General features: G+C 47.2%; 1 protein-coding gene across 3 annotated transcripts; it reads right to left on the reverse strand.

Annotated features, from left to right (window-relative positions):
* Nucleotides 1–4,624: 4,624 nt before the first annotated feature.
* On the reverse strand, nt 4,625–15,226 carry LOC132828416 (complement C1q-like protein 4). 3 transcript variants are annotated; one of them, XM_060845505.1, is made up of 4 exons: nt 15,118–15,226; nt 13,393–13,435; nt 6,669–6,774; nt 4,625–5,370 (listed from the first exon to the last, which is right to left on the reverse strand). In XM_060845505.1, exons 3-4 carry the CDS (start codon nt 6,736–6,738, stop codon nt 4,979–4,981), a joined length of 462 nt encoding a protein of 153 aa, XP_060701488.1. In that variant the 5' UTR covers nt 6,739–6,774; nt 13,393–13,435; nt 15,118–15,226; the 3' UTR covers nt 4,625–4,978. The 3 variants fall into 3 exon arrangements, with proteins under 3 accessions (XP_060701488.1, XP_060701489.1, XP_060701487.1); XM_060845506.1 differs by having other exon boundaries at nt 13,393–13,470; nt 15,118–15,217; XM_060845504.1 differs by lacking the exon at nt 15,118–15,226 and adding an exon at nt 14,854–15,111.
* Nucleotides 15,227–20,407: the final 5,181 nt, after the last annotated feature.

Below are 20,407 nucleotides of genomic sequence, written 5' to 3' on the forward strand. Positions count from 1 at the left end.
AATTTATTGTGTGGCAGATCATAACTTATTAACCAACTTCCCTCTCATCTGTTCCTTACCAATGGTACTAAGAGTATTTTATTTATTCTTTTGTCTCTCATATTACAAATTAATATGTGACTGCAATTTCTTGTTTTCATCTCTGAGCACCCCTTCGTTATTCTCTGCAGATTTACATTTGTTTTCCTGTTTATTTCATTGTGGATTTGTTGGCCACTCTATTGGAACAATGGCACATGAGGTCATCATTGTTTAATCTCAATTTGCTGGTTTTGAGAATTTATTTATCCTACATGCTCACCACGATCCAATAAATAGGTTTCACTTGCCTTCTAACGCAGTGCCATTGAGTCATCTTTGTTTGTTTTATTTCCTCATTCCCTTGAATGTGGCTCATCTATATCCACACATCCAGCTTCTAGACTGGGATAAATCTGAAATTCAGAGCATGATAAACTCTATCACTCTGTAGTTCCCAGGGTGCTACAACTTTCATTTCTTGTCCATTTTCTGGTTCATTTACCACCAATAGGTCAAGATGAGCATTCCCTTTGTTGGTGTACTTGACACACTGCATGAAGAAGCAGTCATGCACAACCCATTGTAACTGATTCATTTTCTCTTTCTTTCTATTTACTTTCCTTCTGGTATCTTTTTATTGGATTATTTATGATGGAACTCCTTTACTACCTTTATCCATTTTGTATACATGTTCTCTGCTTCTCCTTGCCTCTTGACATCTGAAGCCCTCCCATTTTGCACAGGACTTTAAGACAATACCAAGTGTCTACTAGTCCATTTGTCTTTGCACTTCCCCTGTCTAGATTAGAGTGGTGCTGGAAAAGCACAGCAGTTCAGGCAGCATCTGAGGAGCAGGAAAATCGACGTTTCAGGCAAAAGCCTTTCATCAGGAGGGCTTTTGCCTGAAACGTCGATTTTCCTGTTCCTCGGATGCTGCCTGAACTGCTGTGCCTTTCCAACACCACTCTAATCTAGACTCTGGTTTCCAGTCATTGTTTTTATCTTTCCTCTTCCCCTATTAGTTTATCTCATATCTCAAAACATCTTACTATTTGGAAACTTTCACACATCGAACTCTCCTAATGACAAGTGTTCTCCTGTTTCGGTTTCTTCCACTGTTGATTTGAATAGCTGGGACATCCTGTGTGTTCCTGTTGCTTAAATTATGCCAAAATTTAAGGACTTTGCATCCTGATCCCTAGTTTTTCTCACAACTTAATATTCCAAACAGTGCAATATCTGTGTGTCTTAACTTTCCAATTGAAGGGATGTGCTCATTCCTTTCCTGATGGAATGGTCCAGTTTTCCCTTCCCCATATTGTAAACTCAGTATCTCTCAATTCTAATTCTAGGGGGCTATGAACAACATCAACTTAATCATTGAGTGGCATTTAATAAATGTTCTGGGGCTGGGGAATATGGCAGGCTGCCTGAAACAGGCAGGAATCAAAATGGCAACCCTCACCAATCAATGACTGAGATCACAAGATCTGTCGTAGGTAGCATCTGAGGGGGTGTATTGGGTAGGAGGTTGCCATCCAGAAAAAAAAATAGGCAAAAAGAATCCTTTGGTGCATCAGGGCATTTTCAGGGTGTGGATAAATAAAGTTCAGGAGGCAGTGCCACGGATATTCTGGAGAGTGGTCATTGATAGCTGCCAGAACCTGCAGCCGTGCCATGCTAATGGCCCTCAAAGTCAATGAAAACTCTTTTATCACCACCATTTTACATCACTGGACAAGTAATCCAGAAGGCCAGGCTGAGGGTCTGGGAACACTGTTTCATATCCCAGCACGGAAGCTAAAATAACTTGGAATATAAAGCTAGTCTCCATCATGTTAACCATGAAACTATCATCAATTGTTATATAAAAGAAAATCTGGTTCACTAATGTCCTTTTAAGGATGGCAACCTTTCATCTGTCATTCCAGATCCATTGCAATGAGGTTGACTTTAAACGGCAGACCATTCCATTCAAGCAGCACTTGGGGATAGGCAACAAATGCTGTCCTTTCCAGTGACACAACATGATAAACTGCTGCTGGGGTTATCTTGCAGCTTGTCTCACACAAGAGCATCAAAGAGCAGACCAATACCCTTTTTCAACTTGATTTAGGAGTGCATCAGGATCACGACAGATAAAACCCAGCAGGCAGCCAGAGCTATAGGCTTCACAGCTGGGAATCTTCTGCCTACAATGCAACAGGTAACTGACTATATCAAAGCTTGTTTGTGTGACCAGAGACTAGTGTCCAGTAGTGTAACCCAGGGATCAGTGCTGGGTTCCTTATTGTTTGTGATATATAAACAATATAAGAAAATGTGAGGAGAAGGATAAGTAAGTTTGCGAATAATATAAAGACTGGTTGGGTGATTGACAGTGAGGAAGATGGTATAGGAGAATATAGATGGATTGGCCAGCTAGGTAAATCAGTGGCAGATGGAATTTGCCGTTCCTGCCATCCCAGGAATCTGTCTGGTAAACTTTCATTACTCTGTCCATAACCGGCACATTCTTACAAAGGTTAGGAGACCAAAGCTACATTTGATACCCCAGGTGGGGTCGAACCAAGGCCTTGTAGAATTGCAGAAAGTTGTCCTTGCTTTTATACTCATCCTGATGCAATGAAGGACAACCTATTATTGCCTTCTTCACTGCCTGCGACACCTGGATCCTTACTTACTGCAATTACATGTTAAAGTTCTGTGATTTTTGGAATGATGCATTCATCAAGTGAGAGACCACTAAATATTCTGAATGGCAGAATATTGCATTATAATGTAGTTGGATCGTCCTGAACCTTCGAGAAGATATGGAATTTTTTTAAAGCCACCATTTAAAAGTACTCCGATTCTGTGGGAATTTGAGTGGAGAGAGACTGTGAGCAGCCCAGGAGATTGTCACCGCAAATCCATAAGGGACGGTAATAGTTTAACCATCTAAAGTCAGATTACTGACCTTCCTTTGGGAGTTCTTCAAACAGTTGAATCTGAGGACTGCTGGATTCTCATCAGAAACAATTTAGAGAAATTGTCTTTCCTTTTCCCATTGTCATTCTGATAGACGTATTGTAAGGAGAATCTTTCAAATGCAAAACTATCAACACATTAAACACCATGCTAATGGCAGGAGTGTGATGGAATATTCCCCACTTGCCTGGATGGGTGCAGCACCAAAAGCACTCAAGAAGCTTGACACCATCCATGAACAAGCAGGCTGCTTGATTGGCACCACATTCATAAATACCCACTCTGTCCATTCACTGATGCTCAGAAGCAGCAGTGTGTGCCACAAATGTGTACCACCCATTTCTTCCTCCGTCTTCTGTTTCTCCCACCATTCTATTGTCTTGTACTAGTTTAGCTTTCCTTGGTTTTGAGACCCTCTTAGGTGCCTGTCCCTCTGCCAATTAATCCCAATAGCACAAGCAAAATTGCCAATAAGGACATTAATGCCAGTCCTGCTAAGGTGTAACCCATCTATCTTGTACAGGACCCTGAGCTGGTCCCAGTGCCTCAGAAATCTGATGCCCTCCTTCCTACAAGAGTTCTCTACCTGCACAATCAGTCAATCGCTTCTCCTGTCTGTAAACTCCCCAGCTCGGGGCATTGGGAGTAAGCTTGACATCACTGCCTTGCAGCTCCTGATTTTTAATCTCCTTCTTCGATCCCTGAAATTTTGATTTAGGACCTCATCACCTTCCCTCTGCAGTGTTTGGTATAGACATGGCCCGCAACCCTCTTGCTGTTCATTCCTCCTCCAGAATCATGTCCCATGGCTGCTCGAGTCACAGAAGAGGCAGGGTAAGCAATTAGGGAGGAAAATTTTGGCCTTCCTTTCAAGGAAATTTGAGTGTAGGAGTCACAATATCTTGCAGTGGTTGTACAGAGCTTTTGGAGAACACACCTGGAGTACAGTAAACAGTTTTGGCACTTTATTTAAGGAAGGATGTGTTTATCATAGAGGGAGTGCAGTGGAGATTCAGCAAATTAATATTGGGAATGGTGGGACTGTCTTACAAAGAGGGTTTAAGGAAACTGTGCCTGTATTCCTCAGTTTCAAAACTGAAGGATGATCTCATTGAAACTTTGAACATTTCTTACACAGCATGATAGGGTGGATGGAGACAGGATGTTTGCCTGGCTAGAGACTCTAGAATCAAGGTATACTGCCTCATGATGAGGGGCAGGTCATTTCAGACTGAGATGAGAAAAAATTTCTTCACTCAGGGTAATGAATCTCTGGCATTCTCTAGCCCAGAGTAATTTGGAGGATCTTTGAGCAGGTTCTAAACAGAAATCAATAGGTTTCTGGGGACTTGTGATGCTGGTGATATGGAGATACTGGGGAAAGTGGCATCAATGTGATGATTAGCCATCATCCAGAATGATGAAACAGGCACAACAAGGTTAGCTGAATGGCCAATTCTTGTTGCTGTGTATCTGCTAACTTAGAAATGAAAACCTACTATTTAGGAGGTCAACCTGATGATGTCACAACGTTCTTGCTCAGGGACTGACCAAGATTTGGAGTGTCAAGCTGTGCAAACAATTCACTTGAACTTGCAATGTCTTCCACAGACAGAAAAGACTTAACACCATGAACAATTTCATAAGCTTTATTTGAACAGTTCCAAATGAAAGTCCAGGTTTACAAATATGACTATTCATTCGTTAGCTGCACCAACTAAGTACAACAACCTGTTCTGTGACTTAATACTATTTGCATGCAGTGATTTGATTAATATATCTTCCTCATCAGCCACATGTTAGTGTCAAAGGGACTTTCTTGACCTTGTTAATTAATTCAGTGAATATAATGTAAATATGGACCCAAAGTAGTCACATGTGGGGAGTCTGGGATTAAACCGGTTAAGATATTAAAGGGTATGGGGAGTGAGGGGGGAGTGGCACATTGGGAAGAGGTTATTGAATTTGGCCAAAGGCCCAAAGCTCATTACCACCTGCCCTCCAGGAGGATACCCTGGAAACTCAGAGCACCTCGTCCACTCCATGTGTTTCCCTCAATTAGATTGACCCAGATTTGGTCACCACTTTCGAGGCTCAGTATCACTGGCATAGATCCTGTTTGGGCTTCCCCTAAGCTCAGGATAGTGTGGATGTAACTCAGGTCTTCTTCATTTTTGACCAGGCGCACCTCAGAGGTTGGCCCCCCGAGCAGCGAGTAGGTGAAAAGGTAGGTCCCAGCTAAAGGGGCAGTGAAGACCCCAGTTTTAGAGTTGTAGGCAGAACCTTTGTTCACAATAACTGCATCATAGACCATGCGCCGTTTTCCACTTGGGTTCAAGTCATCGGATACCTTGGCATGGAAAATGATTCTCGGCACATCTGGAAATAAAAGTTTTGCTGGAGTGAGACCAGGAAGAATGCAGCCCTCCAATTACAACAACAACAACCTGCATTCACCTCACACCTGTAATGGCATTAACCATTTAAAGGTCCTTCACTCAAGAAAAACAAACCTGAACCTGGACCACATCGGGGGCATCTCACGAGCAGGTGAGAAAAAGCTCAGTCAAAGAAGTTGGTTTTACAGGCACATCTAAGAGGAAGACACACAGAGAGAGGAGGGGATGGATAGTGAGATTTAGGTCGGTGTTTCTGTAGTTCAAGGCCTAAGGCAGCTGAAAGCATAGCCTCTAGTGTTAGAGCAAAGGGAACCCCGGGGACGCATGAGAGGCTGCAATTGGAGCAGTGCAAAGATCCGAGAAGGTTGTAGGGACTGGAAGAGTTTACAGAGATGAGGAGGGATGTAGGGGGCTGGAGAATCTGGTGGAGATGAGACAATCTTTTATTCAGTCATGGGACATGGTGCCAATCAAGTGGGCTGCTCTGACCTGAATAGTGCCAAGCCTCGTTATCGTTGTTGGGGCTGCATCCAATACGCAAGTGTGGAGTATTCCATCACACCCCTAACTTGTGCCTTGTAAATGATGGACAGGCTTGGGAGTCAGGACGTGAGTTACCTATTGCAAAAACCCCAAATCCTCGTCATCTCAGTATTTATATGGCTAGTTACTGGTCAAAGGCAAACCGCAAAATGTAAATTGTGGGGGGGGTTCAGTGATGTCAATGCCATTGAATTTCAGAAAGGAGATAGTTGGATTCTCACTTTTTAGAGAAGGCCAATGCCTGGGGTTTGTGTGGCTCAATGTTTTTAGTTTTAATATCTCATGATGTACCAGGCAGTAGTGGCACCCTCTTGTTATAAGCCTCTGAGATATGGACAGGCAAAACCTCAAAACATGGTGAGGTTCCCCAATGGCAGCATCTCCAAATCCAAGGGCAGAAAAGATGGTCCAAGTGCAGACATCACTGCCCAATCAACATGGCCACAACCAAGGAGCTGATCACTCAAAACCAGTCCCACTGAGTGAAATGCCAACCAAACCAGATTCCGTAAGCAGTGTCTAACTGAGAAATCGATCTGGACCCTGAGATTCTCAGGAGCACAGGGGAAGACATTTACGGATGGCTTCCACACCATCTTGAGGAGGGGAAGCATCCCCAGTGATTGGTGAAATAGTGCTCAAAATGGCCTGTGACTGAAATGGACAAACTTCATTCAGGAAGGTACTGAACAAGAGGAACCTTCGAAAGGTCACACTGAATATATTCTCACTTACATTTCTGCAGAGTAGCGACCTGCAATTCCAAACTTTCAATTCTACTGGTCAAGTTATCTAACCCATTCATTTTATCAATTGCATTCTTTGCATCCTGAAAGGTGAACTGAAATGAAATACAAGAAGCCTGATTTCAGTAGAGCTCATATTCAAAAAGGCATGCAGAGATGGAACGAGGTCTCTCAGCAGTACTCCCTCAATACTGGCCCTCAGACAGCGCTGTGCTCCCTCAGCACCAGCCCTTGGACAGTGCAGCGTTCCCCCAGTGCCTACCCCTCAATGCAGCTCCCCCTCAGCACTGACTCTCGGACAGTGCGGCATTCCCTCCGCATCGACCATCGGACAGTGCAGCGCTCCCTCAACATCGACCATCGGACAGTGCAGGGCTCCCTCAGCACCGACTCTCGGACAGTGCAGCACTCCCTCAGCACCGACTCTCGGACAGTGCAGCGCTCCCCCAGCACTGACCCTCGGACAGTGCAGCGCTCCCCCAGCACCGGCTCTTGGACAGTGCAGCGCTCCCCCAGCACAGACCCACGGACAGTGAAAGGCTCCCCAGCACTGACCCTCGGATAGTGCAGCATTCCCTCAGCACTGACCCTCGGGCAGTTGCAGCGCTCCCTCAGCACCAGCTCTTGGACAGTGCAGTGTTCCCTCAGCACCAATCCTCAGACAGTGCAGCACTCCCTCAGCACCAATCCTCAGACAGTGCAGCGCTCCCTCAGCACCGACTCTCGGATAGTGCAGCGCTCCTTCAGCACTGATTCTCAGACAGTGCAGCGCTCCCTCAGCACTGACCCTCGGACAGTGCAACGCTCCCTCAGCACTGACCCTCGGAAAGTGCAGCGTTCCCTCAGCACTGACCCTCGGACAGTGCAGCGCTCCCTCAATACTGACCCTCGGACAGTGCAACGCTCCCTCAGCACCGGCTCTCGGGCAGTGCAGCACTCCCCCAGCACCAGCCCTCAAGCAGTGCAACGGTCCCTCAGCACTGACCCTCGGACAGTGCAGCGCTCCCTCAGCACTGACCCTCGGAAAGTGCAGCGTTCCCTCAGCACTGACCCTCGGGCAGTTGCAGCGCTTCCTCAGCACCAGCTCTTGGACAGTGCAACGTTCCCTCAGCACCAATCCTCAGACAGTGCTGCGCTCCCTCAGCACCAACTCTCGGGCAGTGCAGTGCTCCCTCAGCACTAATCCTCGGACAGTGCAGCACTCCCTCAGCACCGGCTCTCGGACAGTGCAGCGCTCCCTCAGCACTGACCCTTGGACAGTGAAAGGCTCCCTCAGCACTGGCTCTCGGACAGTGCAGCGCTCCCTCAGCACTGACCCTCGGACAGTGCAGCGCTCCCTCAGCACAGACCCTCGGACAGTGCAGCACTCCCTCAGCACCGACTCTCGGACAGTGCAGCGCTCCCCCAGCACCAACTCTCAGACAGTGCAACGGTCCCCCAGCACCGACTCTCGGACAGTGCAGCGCTCCCTCAGACCGGCCCTCGGACAGTGCAGCGCTCCCCCAGCACCGACTCTCGGACAGTGCAACGGTCCCCCAGCACCGACTCTTAGACAGTGCAACGCTCCCCCAGCACCGACTCTCGGACAGTGCAGTGCTCCCCCAGCACCGACTCTCGGACAGTGGAGGGCTCCCTCAGCACCAGCTTTTGGACAGTTCAGCGCTCCCTCAGCAACGACTCTCGGACAGTGCAACGCTCCCCCAGCACCAACTCTTGGGCAGTGTAACGTTCCCTCAGCACCGACTCTCGGACAATGCAAAGCTCCCTCAGCACTAATCCTCGGACAGTGCAGCGCTCCCTCAGCACCGACTCTCGGACAGTGCAGCGCTCCCCCAGCACCAACTCTCAGACAGTGCAACGGTCCCCCAGCACCGACTCTCGGACAGTGCAGCGCTCCCTCAGACCGGCCCTCGGACAGTGCAACGGTCCCCCAGCACCGAATCTCAGACAGTGCAACGCTCCCCCAGCACCAACTCTCGGACAGTGCAGTGCTCCCCCAGCACCGACTCTCGGACAGTGGAGGGCTCCCTCAGCACCAGCTTTTGGACAGTTCAGCGCTCCCTCAGCAACGACTCTCGGACAGTGCAACGCTCCCCCAGCACCGACTCTCGGACAGTGCAACGTTCCCTCATAACCGGCTCTCGGACGTGCAGCGCACCCTCAGCACCAATCCTCGGACAGTGCAGTGCTCCCTCAGCACCGGCTCTCGAGCAGTGCAGCGTTCCCTCAGCACTGACCCTCGGGCAGTTGCAGCGCTCCCTCAGCACCAATCCTCGGACAGTGCAGCGCTCCCTCGGCATCTACTCTTGAACAGTGCAGCGCTCCCCCAGCACCGACCCTCGGACAGTGCAGTGCTCCCCAGCACCGATTCTCGGACAGTGCAGCGCTCCCCCAGCACTGACCTTTGGACAGTGCAGCGCTCCCCCAGCACTGACCCTCGGATAGTGCAGCGCTCCTCCAGCACTGACCCTTGGGCAGTGCAGTGCTCCCTCAGCACTGAGTCTCGGACAGAGCAGCGTTCCCTCAGCACCGACTCTCGGACAGTGCAGCGCTCTCCCAGCACTGACCCTCGGATAGTGCAGCGCTCTCCCAGCACTGACCCTCGGACAGTGCAATGCTCCCTCAGCACTGGCTCTCAGACAGTGCAGCCTTCCCTCAGCACTGACCCTCGGGCAGTTGCAGCGCTCCCCCAGCACTGACCCTCGGACAGTGCAGCGCTCCCTCAGCACCGATCCTCGGACAGTGCAGCGCTCCCTCAGCACCGATCCTCGGACAGTGCAGCGCTCCCTCAGCACCAATCCTCGGACAGTGCAGCGCTCCCTCAGCACTGACCCTCGGACAGTGCAGCGCTCCCTCAGCACTGACCCTCGGACAGTGCAGCACTCCCTCAGCACCAATTCTTGGTCAGTGCAGCGCTCCCTCAGCACTGACCCTCGGACAGTGCAACGGTCCCCCAGCACCGATCCTCGGACAGTGCAGCGCTCCCTCAGCACCGATCCTCGGACAGTGCAGCGCTCCCTCAGCACCGATCCTCGGACAGTGCAGCGCTCCCTCAGCACTGACCCTCGGACAGTGCAGCGCTCCCTCAGCACTGGCCCTCGGACAGTGCAGCCCTGGGTTTGGAAAGATATAGATTGTCACAACATTGAAAATGAATTTCACAATTAATTATGAAACAATTCAAAATCTACAATTCAATAATTTAAATGAGTTGTCAGTTAAAATGACCATTTAAATGTTCCTAGTAGCAGAGCTTATGCATAAAATGTTCCTATTATCTTTGTTCGGAAGCAGAGCTTGGGAGAAACAGATTAGTCCTCGTCACTGGGGATGGGATGGGAATCGGGGCTGAAATCATACTGGCGTAACTATCATGGCACTGCCACCTTCATAGCTTGCCTCTGTTGAATTCACACACAATAATGGAAGAGGGCATTGGGTTTCTGCTTGGCTTTTTCTCCTGGCCTTGCCGGATGTGTGGAGGGAGGAATTAGAGAGATGGAGACATGTGGGTATGTGCAGCTCCATGTCATTCTACCCAACATCCACCCAGCCCCTTCCTTACAGACTCACTCATTCTCACATTCCCTCAGCTTACCTTACAGACTCACTCATTCACTCACTCACTGGCACCCATTCACTCCCCCCACTCCCCCACTGACCCTCATGCATTCATTCACTCACCCAGACTTATAGAACATAGAACATAGAAAGATACAGCGCAGTACAGGCCCTTCGGCCCTCGATGTTGCGCCGACCGAATCCTACCTAACCTACACTAGCCCAATAACTTCCAAATGCCTATCCAATGCCCGCTTAAATGACCATAAAGAAGGAGAGTTCACCACTGCTACTGGCAGGGCATTCCATGAACTCACAACCCGCTGTGTAAAGAATCTACCCCTAACATCTGTCCTATACCTACCACCCCTTAATTTAAAGCTATGTCCCCTAGTAACACCTGACTCCATTAACGGTAAAAGGTTCTCAGTGTCGACCTTATCTAAACCCCTAATCATCTTATACACCTCTATCAAATCTCCCCTAAACCTTCTCTTCTCCAATGAGAACAGCCCCAAGTGCCTCAGCCTTTCCTCATAAGATTTTCCTACCATTCCAGGCAACGTCCTGGTAAACCTCCTCTGCACTCGTTCCAATGCCTCCACATCCTTCCTATAGTATGGCGACCAAAACTGCACACAATACTCCAGATGAGGCCGCACCAGAGTCTTATACAGTTGCAACATGACCTCAGGACTCCGGAACTCAATTCCTCTACCAATAAAGCCCAGTACACCATATGCCTTCCTCACAGCACTATTTACCTGGGTGGCAACTTACTCTCTCATTCATTGTCACTCACTCACACAGACTCACTAGCTCAAACACTCACTCACCCACACACACACTCAATTACCCACCACTCACAGACTCACCACACCACCCTCCTTCTCTCCCTCCCTCATTCACTCACTCACTGACCCTCACTCACCCACCCTCCCTCTCTCTGTCTTTCACTCACACTCACTCAGTCACTGTTCCCTTCACTCAGCTGTGCTCTGGTATAGACCATTTGGAGCAGTCGGTGACACCATGGAAAGGACGCACATGACCTTCCTGTCATCAGGTTTAACCCTCAAGCTATTCCATCCTGTGTGATCCTTGTACCTCATTCCAATACCCAGACCATCCTGTCTCAACTCAGTGTGACTGCACACCTTGACCTTCAGCAGCCTGACCCTCTGTCTCCTCCCCCAACCCCACAGGTCTCTTCTCCGTTCACTCGCCCAGGTAAATCCAGGAGCAACCATCAAGACAGAGATCGCCACTGAGTACAGCCAGGGGAGTTCTTGCCCCAAGTCTTCTCAGTATTCTGAGCAATGGCTCAGCTAAAATGGGGAAGAACCCTGGACAGACCACAATACAACCTATGGAATCCCTGGTGGACAGACCCAAATTACAACATTGACCGCCCAGTGCATGAAGACGCAGCTTCAGTCCCAACAGATATCACACAAGCTTGCAGGGAACAGGAAGACTGACACAAGGGGTTTCTATAGGTATGTGAAGAGAAGGAAGTTAGAGAAGACAAATGTGGATTCCCTGCAGACAGAAATGGGGGAAATGTACAACAGGGGACAAACAAATGGCTGACCAACTGAATATATACTTTGCTTCTGTCTTCATAAAAGAGAAGAAAAATCAGATAGCAGAAATGTTGGAGAATGGCAAGATTTAGTGAGAGGGAAGAACGGAGGGAGATCAATATTAGTAGAGAAATGGTGCTGGGAAAATTGATGGAATTGAAGGTAGATAAATCTCCAGGGCTTGGTAATCTACATCTCAGAGTATTTAATGAAGTGGCTCTAAAAATAGTGGATGCATTGGTGGTCACCTTCCAGGATTCTACAGACTCTGGAAGAGTCCCTGCAGAATGGAGGTTAGCTAATGTTAGTCAAAAAGTGTGGTGCTGGAAAAACACAGCCGGTCAGACAACATCTGAGGAGCAGGAGAGTTGACGTTTTGAGCATAAGCTCTTCATCAGAAATGCCTCACTCACTGATGCTCATTCTCTCACTCACTCACTGAGCCTCCCTCAGACACCATATCACTCATTGATGTTCACTCACTCACTTGCTGACCTTCACGAACTCATTGCAGGTGGGTTTAAGCTCAAGGCAGACTCAGGGTGCAGCAAAATGGAAGGATAACTTAGAATATCTTATGATTTCCAATATCTCTAATAATGATAAGAAAGTTAGCATTAAGGCACTTTACCCGAATGCTCATAATATTCATAACAAGTAGGTGAATTAATGACACAAATCATTTTGAATGATTGTGATATGGTAGGCATCACAGAGATGTGATTGCAGGGGTTTCAGGGCTGTTATGGACCAGGCCAGACACCCCAAAACATTTCAAGAAGATAGGCCAGGCCCTAACTTTTGTTAGTTGTTTTAAGCAGGTATAAAGTGAATATTCCAGGAGAGAATCAGCTGGTCAAATCACTTTGTTTAAAACAAAACAGAATTTATTGACAAGATTACTGAATGAAACACAAACATCAGAAAACAGAATACCTAATAACTTAACCTCTCTGAAAACCCAACAGACTACTCCAACTGAATGATGCTGTTCTAAATATTTGCTACAAACCCCATAAACACCCATGACAGAAAAGGTAAAATCAAACACAGGGTCTTGCAGGAGAGAAGGCAGAGAGAGAGAGAGAGAGTGTGTATCAGTCTCAGCCTGTTTCTGGGTCCTGCAGCTTTTCCATTACTGCTAAAGAAAAAACAAACCAGAGGAAAGCTGAGCTGGGAGAACTGGACACTACCCTCTCATTGCACAAGTTTTTTTGAAACCTGAAAGCCTCTGCCTGAGGCATTAATTGTTCGCAATTATCAGATTGGCCCAAATACTCTTCAACCCCCAGACTTTTCGAAGTGTATGTCATTTATAACCTCTCTGGAGAAAGAAAGCCAAGGACAGCATAACCTTGCTAAAGGAGCAGCTTTGCCACAGGGTGAATGGGATCAAAGGATCAAAGGAGAAAGCAGGATTAGGATATTGAGTTGGACGATCAGCCATGATCGTGATGAATGGTGGAATTGGCTTGAAGGGCCAAATGGCCGCCTCCTGCCCCGATCTTCTATGTTTCTATGTTACAATGGGGGAGCTCAGCAAACCGGTTTGGAGCAGAGACTTACCTCAGATGCCCAGGTACAGTCCTGAGAGGAAGATGAATGGCAGCTGAAGTGACAGAGAATTGAAAACAGTCAGATTACCTGAAACAAATGCAGCAAATAATTCACAGAGGAGAAAGTGAGGTCTGCAGATGCTGGAGATCAGAGCTGAAAATGTGTTGTTGGAAAAGCGCAGCAGGTCAGACAGCATCCACGGAACAGGAAATTCGACATTTCAGGCATAAGCCCTTCATCAGGAAAAGGCCCTTCCTGATGAAGGTCTTATGCCCGAAACGTCGAATCTCCTGTTCCTTGGATGCTGCCTGACCTGCTGCCCTTTTCCAGCAACACATTTTCAGCAAATAATTCACAGAGTCAAACAAAGTTCAGCAAAAAAAGTGTAGCAATCTGATAACGACTATATAGAGTCTTTCACCACATCTCTGTATTACACAACATCATCCATTCATCTGACAGTTAGTGCTAATTCCAATCACTCTTCTTACTGATCTTCCCTCACCACTGACCCTCCGACGATGCAACACTCCCTCGCTACTGACACACTGTGCAGCGCTCCCTCCGCACTGACCCTCCGACTGTGTGCTTCGCTCCCTCGCTACTGACCCTCTGACTGTGTGCATCGCTCCCTCAGCACTGACACTCTGACTGTGCAACACTCCCTCGCTACTGACACTCTGTGCAGTGCTCCCTCGCTACTGACCCTCCGACTGTGTACAGCATTCCCTCAGCATTGACCCTCTGACTATGTGCATCGCTCCCTCAGCACTGACCCTCTGACTGTGTGCATCGCTCCCTCAGCACTGACCCTCCGACTGTGTGCAGTGCTCCCTCAGCACTGACCCTCCGATTGTGTGCAGCGCTCCCTCAGCACTGACCCTCCGACAATGAAACACTCCTTCGCTACTGACACTCTGTGCAGCACTCCCTCAGCACTGACCCTCCAACTGTGTGCAGTGCTCCCTCAGCACTGACCCTCCGACTGTGTGCATCGTTCCCTCAGCGCTGATCCTCCAACTGTGTGCAGCGCTCTCTCAGTGCTGACCCTCTGACTGTGCAGCACTCCCTCGCTACTAACACTCTGTGCAGCGCTCCCTCAGCACTGACCCTCTGATTGTGTGCAGTGCTCCCTCAGCACTGACCCTCTGATACTGTGGCACTCCTCAGCACCGACCCTCTGACAGTGCGGAACACCCTCAGCACTGACTCACTGACCGTGCAGCTCCCTCAGCACCGACCCTCTGACAGTGCAGTACTCCCTCAGCACTGACTCACTGACCGTGCAGCTCCCTCAGCACCGACCCTCTGACAGTGCAGCGCTCCCTCAGCACTAACCCTCTGTCAGTACAGCACTCTCTCAGCTCCGATCCAATGACAGTATGGTACTCCCTCTGCACTAGCCCTCTAACAGCGCAGCACCCCCTCAGTACCAACCCTCTGACAGTGCGGTACTCCCTCAGCACCTACCTTCTGACAGCACTGTACTCCTTCATCACCGATCCTTCGACAGTGCGGTACTCCCTCAGCACTGACCCTTAATACTAATTTTAACATTCATTCAGGCCACTGCACTTTGAAAGTCCCAATGTCATCCTTCCAACATTTTCATTTAGCGACTGAATCCACAGCGTTTCATAAGTTCTTCCCTGAAATGATACTAAACAGCCACATCCACCCAGACAAAAACTAAACTGAACATATTATCATATTGAAATGGAAGCAGACATATACTTTCATGATGTCTTTCATTTTTCTTTCACCGGTCCTCGGTCCCGTGTCTGAGTTACTCTCCCCTCACGTTTCTCTGGGTACAGAGTCTTCTCTCTGTGTTGTTTTTAATATCGTTATGAGTTGGAAAACAGGACATTGGAACAATGGGAGAGGAAGCAGTGACATGTCCTTGGACAAACAAGATTAATGTGAGGATGTGGTCTCACATCCAGACAGATCTGCTGGTGGGATTTGAATAGCATTAAGAAAATATGGGGTGAAATAATGCGAGTTATTGTAAAAACCAATCTGTTTTATTCATGTCCTTTAGGGAAGGAAATTTGCCACCCTTACCCAATCTGGCCTACATGTGACTCCAGCCCCACTCAGGTCGGGTTGACTCTTAACCACTGTCCGGGATAGATGACAGTTACACTTGGTTACAAGAAGTCAGCATGAAGATGAAGTAATGCGGAGAAACTGAACAGCTGACTGACTGAGAATGTTCATCCCACATATACAGCCAATCTAGTCTGGATAGGCCTCCATCTGTCACTGCAGACAAAGCAGTACTCTTTCAGTATTCCCCCACTGACTGTGCAATACTCTCTCAGTGCTGACCCCCCAGCAGTGTAGCACTCCCTCAGTTCTGACCCTCTGACAGTGCGACACTCAGTCAGTAATACTATCAGGGAGTGTCGGTCAAGGTCTTAGACTTTGAGGTGGAAGCATATGAGACTTGCTATCAAGGTAGAAACATCATGTAAGTAGCTGCCATCTCTGAGCAGAAATGTCACAGCCTCTGGATCAGACATGAATACTATTACGCATGCTGTGAAATATTGAGTATCTTCTCATTGGTTGCACACTTGTTTAATCTGACTCACAATGAAATCACCAGAATTTATAATTAAACAGAGAGAGAGAGAGAGAGAGTGAGAGAGAAGCACAGGACATGGCTAGATACCAAGCAGTTAGTCTTCATAGTTACTGTCGAACAAGCTTTAGGACACATCCTGGGTAAGTAATATAACAGCACGATCTCACTTCCATCATCCTTTGCTGGTGTTTTGGCTTCATACAGACAGATTCCAATGATTGACAGCTTAAAAAAATTCTGCAGTGACTGGAACAAAGTTGATCTCATTGACAATGAGATCCTTGATTGGGGTTTTAACCTGGGCCAATCAGGGAGCCCTCGCTGACAGCTATAAACAGGAGATCAGGTCCAGGCAGCAAGCTATGGAAGGGGCCATTATGGCCAATTACCTGCCCTTCTTCTGTGGTTACATTCAGGTCCGGGTGCCCTTAAAGAAGGAGCACGCAGTGTCTACCAACACCCTCAAAGTTTTCAGGGAGAGATGGGCACTGTGCAGTGTGGACTGCTTTATTTCCCCCTCTGACTCTATTTTGATTTAGTTCCTGCTTTCTCTTTTACATTTTATTCACTCAGCATTGCCCTTTGTTGAGAAGCGCACTGCTAACTTGAGTGTTTCCTTTCTTCCTAGTGGTGGGACATAAATAAAGTTTTATGAACTTGTTCATTTACTGTGCCTTATGCCTGCACAAACAAAAAAAAAGGAAGAAAAAAATAATCAGGAGATACAGAATCTCCTCTCCTCACTCAGGGGACTGACTCCGAGCTGGCTGGCTGGAAGCAAATAAGGGGTGACTTGGTGATGGGATACCAGCCTCTGTGTAGTTACTTCCATTTCTATCTTTTGTTGTGATCTGGGCATGAGGCTCAATTCTTCCTCTCTACAGAAAGTCTTTTTAGAGCAAGGGATGAGGGAACAGCAGAGACATGAACTTTGGGATGGTCTGAGGTGTTGTAGAAATGCAAGTCCTTCATTAATTTCTGTTTTAAATCATTGTAACTCTCTGCAGAGCACCTATCATAGAATTTATAATGCAGAAGGAGGCCATTCACCCCTTTATGCCTGTACCAGTTCCCATATAGAGTTACGAAATAATTAATGAGATACAGGAAGTAAATTCCCAAAACAATGCTTTCAGGATATGAAGACTGGAAATCATAGGCTCAGGGTTATACAGGGCAGACATGACAGTTTTTATATATACTGATTAATAAATACCTCTCTCACACAGATTCAAAGTAGTCTGTGAAGATATTGTCTTTAACATTGATTCCTAGAGAGCTGTCGGTCAAGAGGTGAGGCCTCATTAACTTCTTTCTCTTTCAGAGCTTGAGAGGGAAAAGATAATAACCAGGAAATCTTACCTCCTAATATCACTTCTTCAAGTTAATATCTTCACCTGCTTGGACAGATTTATCATTTATAGTCTTTGTGAAAGACCATTTCAGCAGTAAGCCAGCGTACAATCATAACAAGTACTGTTCACACATCAGCCCTGAGCTCTCTGATAGACATTTGTCTGATAACAGAATTGGAGGAGCACAGAGATCTCACAGAACTGTACAAAATTATAGAAGTCGGGCCACAGACGGTAGATGCAAATATTAAAATTACAACCCTCCAAGCTAGATGCCAATGTAAGTCAAGAATAGGTTGAGGAGAGATACAGGGATGATAATTGGACGATGAAGCCTATCCCAATGCAAGGACTCTGGTAACAATGGTCTGAAATTTGTACTATTTGCTGACTTTACGCAGCCCTTGGCTGTTCAGCGCCATACCTCCTGTTCCTTCTCGCTGTTCTCAAAACCTCGATACGCTAACTGAAAGAGGAAAAAGAAGACATCACAGTCAGTGCAGAAAGGTGTCAAGTATGCAGTTCTATATTTGTGTTTGCTGTTAATACATACAGAGCTCTAGGCAAAAGTGAGGATGCTGGAGATCAGAGTCGAGAGTGTGGTGTTGGAAAAGCTCAGCAGGTCAGGCAGCACCCGAGGAGCAGGAGAATCGACGTTTTGGGCATAAGCCCTGTTAAAAGGTATTCAGTGATGGATGAGTTAACTCCAGGAAAGTTAAGAGAGGTAGGCAGTTAATGCAGGAGTTTCTGTGGCTATCGCCATTTCAAACAAGTATGCTGTTTTGGAAAATGTAGGGCGTGATGGGTTCTCGGGGGAACACAGCACAAACAGCCAAGTTTCTGCTATTGAGACTGGCTGTAATGCGATGAAGGGTACGTCTGGTTCCAAGAGATTGATTGTGTTAGGGGACTTGCTAGTCCAAGGTAAGGACATACGTTTCTGTGGCCAGCAGCGAAAAATCAGAATGGTGTGTTTGCTTCCCAGGTGCCAGGAGCAAGGATGTCTCAGAAAGGGTGCAGAGTGTTCTCACAGGGGAAAGGGGCCAGCAGGAAGTCATTGTCCACATTGGAACCAACGATGTAGGAAGGGAATAGGTTGTGATTCTGTAGGGAGATTACAGAGAGTTAGGCATAAATTTAAAAAGGAGGTCCTTGAGAGTAGTAATATCTGGATTAGTCCCAGTGCTACGAGCGAGTGAGGGCAGGAAAAGAAGGATAGAGCAGATGAATGCATGGCTGAGGAGCTGCCGTATGGGAGAAGGATTCATGTTTTTGGATCATTGGAAGCACTTTTGGGGTAGAACTGACCTGTACAAGAAGGATGATTGCACCTAAATTGGAAGGGAACTAATATACTGGCAGGGAGATTTGCTACAACTGCTTGGAAGGATTTAAACTAGTAAGGTGGGAGGTGGGGGGATGGGGGGATGGGAGGTGGCGTTGGTGGGACCCAGGGAGATAGAGGGGAAAGGTTTCAATCTGAGACTGGTACAATTGAGAAGAAAGGCGAGTCAAACAGTCAGGGCAGGCAGGGACAAAGCAGAGAACAACTTAGGACTGATAAATTAAACTGCATTTATTTCAATGCAAGGGGCCTAACAGGGAAGGCAGATGAACTGAGGGCATGGTTAGGAACATGGGACTGGGATATCATAGCAATTACAGAAACATGGCTCAGGGATGGACAGGATTGGCAGCTTAATGTTCCAGGATACAAATGCTACAGGAAGGATAGAAAGTGAGGCAAGAGAGGAGGGGGAGTGATGATTTTGATAAGGGATAGCATTACAGCTGTACTGAGGGATGATATTCCCAGAAATACATCCAGGGAAGTTATTTGGGTGGAACTGAGAATTAAGAAAGGGATGGTCACCTTATTGGGATTGTATTATAGACCCCCTAATAGTCAGAGGGAAATTGAGAAACAAATTTGTAAGGAGATCTCAGCTATCTGTAAGAATAATAGGGTAGTTATGGTAGGGGATTTTCACTTTCCAAACATAGACGGAGACTGCCATAGTATTAAGGCAATTTGTCAAGTGTGTACAAGAAAATTTTCTGATTCAGTATGTGGATATACCTATAAGAGAAGGTGCAAAACTTGACCTACTTATGGGAAATGAGGCAGGGCAGGTGACTGAGGTGTCAGTGGGGCAGTACTTTGGGGCTAGCGACCATAATTCTATTAGTTTTAAAATAGTGATGGAAAAGTATAGATCAGATCTAAAAGTTGCAGTTCTAAATTGGAGAAAGGCCAATTTTGATGGTATTAGGTAAGAACTTTCAAAAGCTGATTGGAGTCAGATGTTCGCAGGTAAATGGACGGCTGGAAAATGGGAAGCCTTCAGAAATGAGTTAACAAGAATCCAGAGACAGTATATCCCTGTTAGGGTGAAAGGAAAGGCTGTTAGGTTTAGGGATTGCTGGATGATTCAAGAAGTTGAGGGTTTGATTAAGAAAAAGAAGGAAGCATATGTCAGGTATAGACAGGATAAATCGAGTGGATCCTTAGAAGAGTATAAAAGCAGTAGGAGTATACTTAAGAGGGAAATCAGGACGGCAAAAAGGGGACATGAGATAGCTTTGGCAAATAGAATTAAGGAGAATCCAAAGTGTTTTTACAAATACATTACGGACAAAAGGGTAACTAGGGAGAGAATAGGGCCCGAGCTGAAAATGTGTTGCTGGTCAAAGCACAGCAGGTTTGGCAGCATCCAAGGAACAGGAAATTCGACGTTTCGGGCCAGAGCCCTTCATCAGAATTCCTGATGAAGGGCTCTGGCCCGAAACGTCGAATTTCCAGTTCCTTGGATGCTGCCTAACCTGCTGTGCTTTGACCAGCAACACATTTTCAGCTCTGATCTCCAGCATCTGCAGACCTCACTTTTTACCCAGAGAATAGGGCCCCTCAAAGATCAGCAAGACAGCCTTTGTGTGGAGCCACAGGAGATGGAGGAGATACTAAACAAGTACTTTGCATCAGTATTTACTGTGGAAAAGGATATAGAAGATATAGAATAGTGCTAAATAGATGGTGACATCTTGAAAAATGTCCATATTACAGAGGAGGAAGTGC

Source organism: Hemiscyllium ocellatum, chromosome 26 (genome assembly GCF_020745735.1).
Source record: "Hemiscyllium ocellatum isolate sHemOce1 chromosome 26, sHemOce1.pat.X.cur, whole genome shotgun sequence".
Lineage (NCBI taxonomy): Eukaryota > Metazoa > Chordata > Chondrichthyes > Orectolobiformes > Hemiscylliidae > Hemiscyllium > Hemiscyllium ocellatum.